Source organism: Mastomys coucha, unplaced genomic scaffold (genome assembly GCF_008632895.1).
Source record: "Mastomys coucha isolate ucsf_1 unplaced genomic scaffold, UCSF_Mcou_1 pScaffold6, whole genome shotgun sequence".
In the NCBI taxonomy this organism is placed as follows: Eukaryota; Metazoa; Chordata; class Mammalia; order Rodentia; family Muridae; genus Mastomys; species Mastomys coucha.
Window position 1 is genome coordinate 130,882,079 of NW_022196912.1, and position 10,317 is coordinate 130,892,395.

The 10,317-nt window shown below is 41.2% G+C and overlaps 1 protein-coding gene across 10 annotated transcripts in view; it reads right to left on the reverse strand.

The window, feature by feature from the left end:
* Dnah11 (dynein axonemal heavy chain 11) overlaps positions 1 to 10,317 on the reverse strand; it is a 328,931-nt gene that overhangs the window by 156,832 nt on the left and 161,782 nt on the right. For 8 of the 10 annotated variants that reach the window (XM_031357847.1, XM_031357834.1, XM_031357836.1 and 5 more), the window contains 3 exons: positions 9,148 to 9,296; positions 2,887 to 3,037; positions 144 to 275 (listed from right to left, as the gene is read on the reverse strand). In XM_031357847.1, coding sequence (XP_031213707.1) covers positions 144 to 275; positions 2,887 to 3,037; positions 9,148 to 9,296 — 432 coding nt within the window. Of the gene's footprint in view, positions 1 to 143; positions 276 to 821; positions 842 to 2,886; positions 3,038 to 9,147; positions 9,297 to 10,317 lie in introns of those variants that run through there. The other 2 variants (XM_031357842.1, XM_031357843.1) reach the window with 2 other exon arrangements.

The window sequence follows — 10,317 nt, forward strand, 5'->3', positions numbered from 1 at the left end:
AAAAAAAAAAAAAAAAGACACTGCTGAACACCCAGGCTCAGAAGAAGGGCAGGCAATTGGGATAGGTGACAACTAAAAGACAAACCACGTTTTAAAACTCAGCCTCCACACAAGACAACACCACAAGCTCATTTTCAGCATACCTGATCTTGTAGTAGGGTGCCTCCAAATGTCCAGACACAAGCAAAGACAAAATAGACTTCGTAGGTCTCTTTAGGACTGTCAGAAGGTACGTTCTCGGGAGTCAACAAACACTCCAAAAGAGTACAGATAGTCTGAAGAAAAGGAAACACTGTTAATGCAGGGCGATTTTTGTTTTGTTTTGTTTTAAATGCTGGAGAAGGGTCAAACAATTTTCTTACAAATTCTACCTCATTCATAAGAGATTACACAATTTTTCAGAACTTAGAGATTTGCTAAATGTAGAGACACAAAAAAGTCACTTCAATCAATCTTTGAAATAATAGGTTAGAAAAAACATTTTAAATTACTCAAATAGCAATCAGTATGTAATCTAGCCTCTCTTTCTCACCCTCTCTGTGCCTCTCCCCCCACTGTAATAATCCCTCTTTTGGACTAGTTCCCTAGAGCACAAAATGGTCCTTAGTAATTGGTATCCTCATGGGCTTTAACACTTTTAAGACCCTCTTGCTCCAGGCTGAGGCAGCAGAAATTCAACTTTATCCCCATCATCAGCCTGTATGCACCATTCTTTCTCAGCCAGGAAAGAGGGGCAAGTGTTTTTCATTCAAATAGGAAAACACCTGTTCCATTTAAAAATCTCTCTATTTCTATAATAATAAAACTGATAGATTTCTTACCAAGAGAAAGAGTAGGAATCTCTGCAGCTTTGTTACATCTGAGGAGAAGACATGGTTTCTAAAGGAATCATTAAAACCAATGGAAAAGGACTGATGGGCTATCGTAGGCTGCCATCAGTAACCCATCAGTAAGTCTTAGGATTCATCTCCACTCCGCAGACATTGAAAACATTTCTGAGTGCCGTGTAAGCAACTAATAAAATGAAATGTTAGCTCCAAGAGTTAACATACTTCCACAAACTTAAGGGAATCCCACATGCTGGGAGACACAGAATGTTTGCTGTGTAACACAGTAAACATCATTGTAAGCTGCTCTCCTGTCTGCTGCTCATTTTACCTTAAATTCTTGTACTTCAAAGAAACTGCAGGAAACACTGGTCAGGAACAATGGCTTTAAAAGAGCTAAGAATTAAATGCCTTTTCTGAACACTACAGAATGAAGAGGGGAGAGCAGAGGCCATGTTCATTCTTCCTTTCTCTCTGTTTTCACACTACTCCTGAATGGCAGAATTCACACCACAAAGAATCACAAAAATACACAAGTCAACTTGAGAAAGAACACGCGCAATCTGCTTTTCACAAGCATTACACCCAAGGAAGTCTAATTAGGCTAACCACATAATTAATTCATTATGAATAAATTCAGACCTGCTTTCAGAAATAAATTATACCTCGGATAATTACTGTTGAATACTATCGTTTACTTAATTGGTGTGTGAATTATCCAGAAACCTGAGCTTCCCTTTCTTACTATGCTACCAACTACGGTGATTCAGCTTCAAACAAACTTGGTAACATAGTAACTTGATGGAAACAAAGTTCAGAGAAACTAATTTTGTTTCTGGAGGGCTGTAAACCCTTAGTGAAGTCTGATAATTCATGATACATCACCACTAGGACCTTCATTTCTGTGTTGTGAGTAACTCCCAATTGCTTCCATAATAAGTCCATTGTGTCTTTTACTGGTAGTAGCTAGTAGCCATCTCACAATGAGGTGTAACAAATATATTAGCCCTGAACCACCACAGATTCTTCACTCACACTGACAGGTGTGAGTTCAGGAATGTGTGTTGACAATCAGGTACTTTATTTTTACTGATCAAGCACCTACTTCAGCCTACTTATCTGATTCAAAGACACGTGAAACTTCAAGAACAGGTGGAACATCTTCTCTAGGCAGGTGTTATGGCTTGAATCTGAAATGTTTCAAGTGCTTATCTTCCAGATGGTTACAATATGTGTGTGTATGTGTATATATTTATATGTATATATGATAGGTAGAGAGAGAGGGAGTGTGTGCATGTGTGTGTGTGTGTGTGTGTGTGTGTGTGTGTGACTTTTAGGGGGTGGTTAGCTGGTGTGTGCAGGTCACTGGGGGGGCTGTTGAAGGTTCTGATCCAGCTCTGGGTCCAGTGCTCTCTGCTTCCCAGTCTACCATGGTGTGAACAGACCTCACTGTTCTTATAGCTTGGCCTTTTTCACCATTAAGGACTGAATCTCTCTGACAACTATGAGCCAAAATGGGGTTTCTATCTCATTTCTGCCAGACATTGTGCTTACAGTGATAGCTAGAAAAATAAATAAGCTGTAGCAACTATTTTCTTCTAATTCTGTCTCAGCATGCAATGATACACCGATTCCCCAGCCACATGATTGGCACTTAGGACTGAGTGCTAGAGCTATGTAAATCTCTGGGCAGGGGAGAAGTGAAGAGTTTCCACTTTTGAGGGTCCTCAGAGTTCTGAGGACTGAAAGACTATAGCAAGAGGGTGAAAACAACCTAAAAATTCTGAAAATCTTTTTAAACTTTTATTTATGTGTATTTATGGGGGAAGGTACGTGTTTACATGTATGGATACAGGGTATCTTCATCAGAGGATAGTTTGTAGAAGTTGGTTTTGTCTTTCCACCATGTGGGTGGAATTTAAATCACTAGGTTTTATGCCAGGAACATACCTAGAGCAATCCTACCAGCACCTTCCCCCATCTCCTTAAGCAAGCCAAAATGTATGCTAATCTGTCTTTCCCAGGCATAGAAAATCGATTGTTAGGGCTGAACACAAACCTGCACCAGGCTGCTCTCTGGGACAGAAGTGATGGCTTTAAAGCTGGTTCTTAGCTTCTCCAAGCACACAGGAATGTATTTATCAAAAAGAATAGTTAAATTGGCCTTTTCTGATTGATGCCGCCTTCTGTCTATCCAACTGGCCACATACCTGAAAAGGAACACAGAAAAGCTTTTACGGAACAAGAGGCTTGAAAAGCAGGATGCCACTGGGTTCGAAGCTCCCCCTTCCACACAGCTTGGTGCAGCACTCCATGGACATGTTGAGTGGTTCACTCGATTTCTCAAATGGAAAATATTTTTAAATGGCCCTTTAAAGACTTGTTTTAATGGCCATTTTCACTCTAATGAAAAGAATGTAAAAGAAACTCCTAATAGCTCTTAGAAGGCAAACATAATCGTGCCTAAGTAGGCCATTACTCTGCATTTAGAGGGAAGTGCACTATGTCATTTCCCAAATGAGCAGACTCTGTTCATGGGGGAGGCTTTATTTATGAAAACAGCTTGGTGCTTTTCTTGATTAATCTTGGCATCAATTATTTAGTAATGAGAAATCAGTTATAAATAATGAGGTGAACATTCCATAGGGGCTACTTCACCCTGCTTTTCTATTGGACTCTCTTACACCAACCTTAAAGGGATAATGTGTTCACAGTCAAGGAATAGAAGTGATATGCCATTCCTTGATATATTGACATTCATAGGATATATAGATATAGCTGCCTCGAGCTTACAACACGTTAACATTGCTGTCGTTTTAGTAAACTGCTTACCCACATCGTGATGGCATCCTTAGTGGCCTCTGGGGTGCAACTAAGAGATGCCAGATCACAATGAATCACTCAGAAAGTTGTGCTTGAGTAGAAAGTGGTGGTAATAAAGACATTTAGCAGCCTGCACAAGAACAGTGCTGCCAGACTGATTACAGCCAGGCCTTGTTGTAGAGGCAAATCAGAGTCTGCATTTTGAATATGGTATAAATGGAGGTAAGATGCATGTTTTATCAAAGCCTTCCCGTGCTTTCCACGGACTCCATGGATGAGCCACCACCATTATTCTGTGGTTTGGTTTATCAGATTTTTTTTGTAGGAGCCTATTTGTATGAGAGCTGTGTGGCAGGGTGCTACTGGGAGGTGACAAACAAAGGCATTATGGCCACATCTGTATTCAGTGACTGATTCTGTGGCAGCAGAACCAGACTGGAATTTTGGCTATTTTTATTTAGGTATTTAGTATGTGGGAGAACTAGGAATAGCTATATACCATAGCTCAAATGTGTCAGTCAAGAGACAATTTGCACACACGTTGGATCGTTCCTACTATCATGTGGGACCAACGATTAAACTCAGGTTATTAGACTTTGCAGCAAACACCATTTACCTGAGAGTCATCTTGCAAGCCCCAGTAGGGAATTGCTATATCCAGAACTAATGGTAAGGGAGTTTCACTCAGGGAGACAGAAGTCTGAGCCTGAACAACCCTGGATCTGCATCTCAGTTCCCTTACTTTTTAACCAGGTCACCCTTGGGAAGGTGACCACTGTACAGTGGTTTTCCAGCTTTAAATGGAGATGATTGCTTCTTGGCCTTTGCCTAACATCATGAGTAGTATAAATGGAAATGATGATGCTATGGATTTCTTGTGGTCGTGGGCATAAACAAATGTATGTGCATGAAGAACTAATGTTAGTATTTAATGACTTACTACCCATCCCAGGGTTGATGGCATTGGAGTCCTGGGCTCAGATCCTGCCTCTGTCTCTCTGTGCATCTCCTCAATTTCTTCAGCTGAGTATAAGAATTGTTATGTAGGGCTCCACTGAGCAGCCCACACTTGATTTTCCTACACAGTGTTTTTATATGACTTGGGAAACAGGAGTCCCCTGCAAAGATTACTAGGAGCAGCGGGTACTGCAAGAACTCCAAAGTGGGCTTTGCATTTATGAGGCAGGTTAAAGCTGTTTGTTGAGTTGTACTAGTAGCAGCTAGAACTTCCTTTGGAAACATACAAGACCCCATTATCTCCGAAGAGAAGCAAGCTTGACCAAAACAGGTCAAGTGATCAGCGTGGGATCTGTCAGAAAGATGGCTAATAATGACATCTCTTATAGCTCAGTGTCATCACACAACAAAGGGACCAAAAGTTTTTATCAACAAGTTAATATGGACAGTTGAAATTTTCATGTAGAAATTATTGCTGAATTTTTATAGTTTGGAATAAAAACTGACATTAACAGAGAAAATTTAGAGCTCTGGACCATTATATGTAGATGTGGAAAAACTTAAGGAACAGATGTGTGCCTGTTTATAATTCTTCCCATGTCACAAAAGATGCTACAGACTTTAAGATGAGCAGCAGGAAAGGACTATTACTACGGGACATATAATTACAAATGATTGTCTCTCAGAAGCAACAAATAAAGGGACCAAGCCTGGATTGTAAATACAACTGCTTGTACTAAAAATACTCCTCTGGCTGCTTGAAGAAATGGCTGATTTATATTTTAAGTAAGGAAACTCTGAAAGAAACTAGACATCCAGGTGCCCAAATACTCGGAAAGATAAGTAAAGAATACAGAAGAGATGAATATAAGGGAGGGGTTCCTCCTAGTGACATTCATGACAATCTGAGAAAACAAACAAATAAATCTTGATAAGTAGTTATATATAAGCCACTGAACTGCAAGAAGCCACGATTAGAAGATAGACAATGATAAGGAACATAGGGAAGAATAAAAGGAGAGAAGCAGGAAGGAAAGCAGATGTAAGAAAAAGGTTCATGGCAAAAAACTATATAGAAAGAATGACTAGATGAGGAAATCACTTACAAACCACCAATGGGGCATCCTCTGAGGGGCCTGAGATTTTTCTCTCCAAAATTATAGATGTCATGAATGAACAAGTTGACTGAATGTCTAGACAAATGGGGACTATAGAGCTAAATAAATAGAATCTTGTTCTGGTGGTGATTTTTTTAAAAGGTACAAATGCAATTTGTAACCAGCAAGATTTTAAAAGAAATGCTTGCAATATACAAGACAGCTTTTGTAGGTATATGAATTATATAGAAGAGAGTACTCTAGTTCTTTTTTTTTTCAAGACAGGGTTTCTCTGTGTAGCCCTGGCTGTCCTGGAACTCACTCTGTAGACCAGGCTGGCCTTGAACTCAGAAATCTGCCTGCCTCTGCCTCCCAAGTGCTGGGATTAAAGGTGTGCGCCACCATCACCCGGTTTCTAGTTCTTATTATTATATAGAAGGGAGAATTTATAGAAAAGAGTACTCTAGTTCTTAGAGGACAAATGCTTAAGAACTCATAGATGAAATGTTTTAATTTTTCCAACTTACATTCAAGGATTTCTGCAAAAACTGACCAAAGAAAACAGTCCTCTATGTATGTGTGCATATGTGTGTATGTCAGCTAGAGACTAAGGCAAGGTGAAACACTGTAGGGTAAGCCTTTAGGAGCAGGGTTTGTGACTGTAGTCCATAGTATGCTCCCAATTCTGTAGTTTTCAACACTTACGAACGGCTGCAGAAAACTGACACTTTTGAAAGAAACTTCTTCAGAAAAATGAGGTTTATCAACATATTAATCTCAAAATGTGTGTGATATTGAATAAATTATATATATTTATCATATTACGGTATTAAAATAGGTAGTGAGCTATCTAATAATTACAAAGTGCAAGGAAGTACCTGAATCCTGAGATAGCTGAAAGACTGGCAACAGCAAGTGAAAAATTAAAATTGCCTTAGAGAAGACCCCATTATTCTGGGGATGTCTTGGCTGGGGCCTTGGTTATTCATGTGAAAATTAAAATGAATACATTTATCTCTGATACAAACTTGCACACACAGAAACTTAACTGGAAAGAGTAGGCAATGTAACTGGATACAAACTGGATGACTATTGAAGCTACCTGGGACTTTAAATAAAAGCCCTTCTTTAAGCAGACAGCCATTCTGAGATATCAGAAGCACTAACTGCCTTAGGATGTGACTGAGACTGAAGGACAAAAGGGCTTGGGAGCCATCAGAACACAATGGGACAATAAGGGATCCCAAAAGAAAGGGAATGTTGCCTGCTGCAGTTGGAGACCCTGGGGCTGGGAGAGTTGATGGCCAGTCCTAACCAACAGAAATGCCTCAGGAACAGAATCCTACATAAAGAAAGATGCTAGCCCCAAACCATCTTTTCTCTGTAGAGGCTGAAAACTCTCCCTCAGATAAATGCAATGAAGATTTATTAAAGCACACAGACCTGACTGTGGTTCTCTCCTGCGAACAGGAGCCACAGGCTGCATCAGGGAGTGGTGCAGAGGTCATCCGCAAAGTACAGTCAGGGGAGGATGGTTGGAAGGACCTTCCACAAAAAGCTACAGCAGGGCAGAGAGAAAGCTAAGAGTGTCAAGGCATAGGTTTAGAGAAATCCCAAAGACCTTGTTGTTAAAGGCTTCATCCTTAACATGCAGTGCTAACTTCAGGTGGTAGCACCTGTCAAATATGAGGTGCAGAAGTGTGAGATTACTATGGGTGTGACTTTAAAAATGACTGTGTCTCTTCTGCTCTCTCTCTCTGATATCTTGGTCACAAGGGGAACAGTTCTGCGCTACCACAATACATTGCCACATCACAGGCCCCTAAAAGGGGTCCCAGATAATGAGAGACTTGATCTCTGCTGCTGCTGGAGACCACTCCAGCTTTCTCTCTTTATAAATGCAGGAAGTCTCGGGGATTTGCTACAGTGGGGGACACTTCCTAGCACATGGTGAAAGCATGGGATGCTGGGACATGAGAATGGATGACTGGTAGGACCCAGAGAACGGCAGGTCTAGGAGAATCCCAGAAGACCTACTGCCCTGAGCTGAGATCCACAGCCATCCTGACATGACTATGTAGGGCAGGGATCAAGAAAAGTAGCAGCCTGAGCTTGCTCTCATCTCTTCCTCTCATTTCCTGGCAAGGTTCTTCCTGAGCTAAAGGAAACAGAAGCCAGAGGGCAAGGAGCCCAGTTATATTCCACATGGAACAGTGTCTGAGGTAGAGACGCTATGAAGAGGCTGGGTAGATGGGCTGATGGAGGGCAGATGCAGGAGCAGGTAGTGACCTGCTCAGCCCAGAGGTTCTTACTGTGCAGAGTGAGAACATTGTGAGAGATACATAACCATTCAGCAACTGAGATACAAAACCCTTGCTCTGAATGAAGCTTTTCCATTGTCCAAATACATGTACATATGTCATACACAGACGTGCAGGTGGTCATGAGTTGTCTAAGAGCTTCAAATAAGCTATTATTTGTTCATTTATTCAACACATACTTACTGAGTGTCAATTATTTTCAAAGTATGTGATCAAGGCAATATGTAAGAAAAAATTGCTTAGACACCTGGGTACTAATTTAATTACCTTTAAGTTAATATAATAAGCATTACATTTGTAGTATCTTCTTCAAGTCCTTTAACTGAGATTAAACAAACAAACAAACAAACAAACAAACAAATGGAAGAACAACTGATTAAGGAATGAGCTCAGGAGTTGTATAGACCTTTCCCCATAGTCATACAAACAGCACACACATGAAGACACGCCCTACAGTACAGCCACCAGAGAAACACAAATGTGGACTCAGATGCCACATACCACTCAGTGAGGATCCTAGAAAATAGGAGTGAGGAAAACTGGCAGGGATAGGGAATGACCTATAGGATCCACAGCATCTTCTTGTGTGGTACTGGGAAGAAGGCAACACTCTAGTTAAACACAGCATCGAGTCCTTAAGCTGCACTGGCATCTTATATGGCAATCCTGAGGTTATCACAAAGGGACTGATGCTGGACCCAGAAGAGTAATTTGTGTCTGTACACTTATTCAGAACATCAGTTCAAATAGCTGAAAGGCAGAGGCAGCCTATATGTCCATCAAAAGACAAATGGATAAGCCCAAGCACGTGTAAACTGATCTTGAAGGCATTAAGGGAAGTCAGTCAGGAAGAGTAAATGCACCCTCTATTTCTATAAGATACCTAGAATGTACAAGCTCAGGAGCCATAATCAGGAAGAAGGCTGCCAGGAACTCAGGCGAGGGTTACTTCTGAGCCTGCACAGAGGTTTCATCAAGTGCTGTGGGTAGATGGTAGAGGTAGGGCATCAGGGTCAACACGCTCTCTGCCACCCAGCTTTGCTCCCACCAATGGCATACAGCAACATTTATGCCACATGCATCTTCATGACAAAAACATGTAAGAAAAGAAGAAATGCTCACGGATTCCAGCCCAGATCCTGCGGGTTCACATACAAAATGCCAGCTCTGGAGACTGTGGCTGGTGTGGCTGTCTGCAGGTGATGAGTCTCAAACAGAAGCCTCATGGAAGGTGTGAGGGCCACTCGTTCATTGCTAGCGAGGGTCAGAACCTACAATGAGCGGCATGTGGTTGGTGGTTACCAGAGGAAGGCTACCACCAGGAGCCAGACCAGAGGAGCTAGAGCAGCAGCTAACAGACCATCACAACCAGCGATGCTCTTATAAGTGATGCCCATCACAGCTAGGACAGCCACAGGTAGACTCACCTGAATTCACATCTGAGCCCGTGTGGAATAAGATTGCCTTACAGACTCATGATAGCCGGGCCTCCAGTAGCTGTAGGAACTGTTACTAACCCAAATGTAAGTGGACTCCTGTAAGACCTGAATTCCACATCTGAGAATGTGCAGCACTGCAGTTACCAAGTGTCCTGTCCTCTCTCATGTAGGTGCAAAAACTACAACCTCTGCTTTCTGGTAACAGTGTCTTCATTCAGAAAGCAGTGGCCACTGATGCTACCTGGGAGTAGTGTTGGCTCCTGATCTCTTTCTTACCCTGCTCAAGCAACTGGCCTCGGGTTGCCCCTTGTCTCTGCTGTTTCCAAGACAACCACACTGGCATGCTTGGGAAAGCATTTAAACACAATCTGTAGCCATAGGAACAACTTAATTTGTATTGCCAGGTTCATCAGTGATGCAATAGCACAAACTTATTCTTTTGTTGTCTCAATATCAATATTTAATGAGACCATGTGAGATAGAAGAATTTAATGCCTACCTCTTAGAAAACAATAGGGCACATAAACTGAATTCTTATCTATGTACCTAAATTTTATGAATGGTGATTCAATTCAGAGGTGAGGAAAACATATTCCCCCCAATTTTTTTAAAGATTTATTTATCTTTATTTATATGAATACACTGTAGCTGTCTTCAGATAGATACTAGAAGAGTGCATCGGATCCCATTACAGATGATTGTGAGCCACAATGTGGTTTCTGGGAATTGAACTCAGGACTCCTGGAAGAGCAGTTAGTGCTCTATTTTTTTTTTTAATTATTTACTTTTTAAGATATTTTCTTTATTTACATGTAAATTTCTCCATTCCCAGTTTCCCCTCCAAAAAACAAAG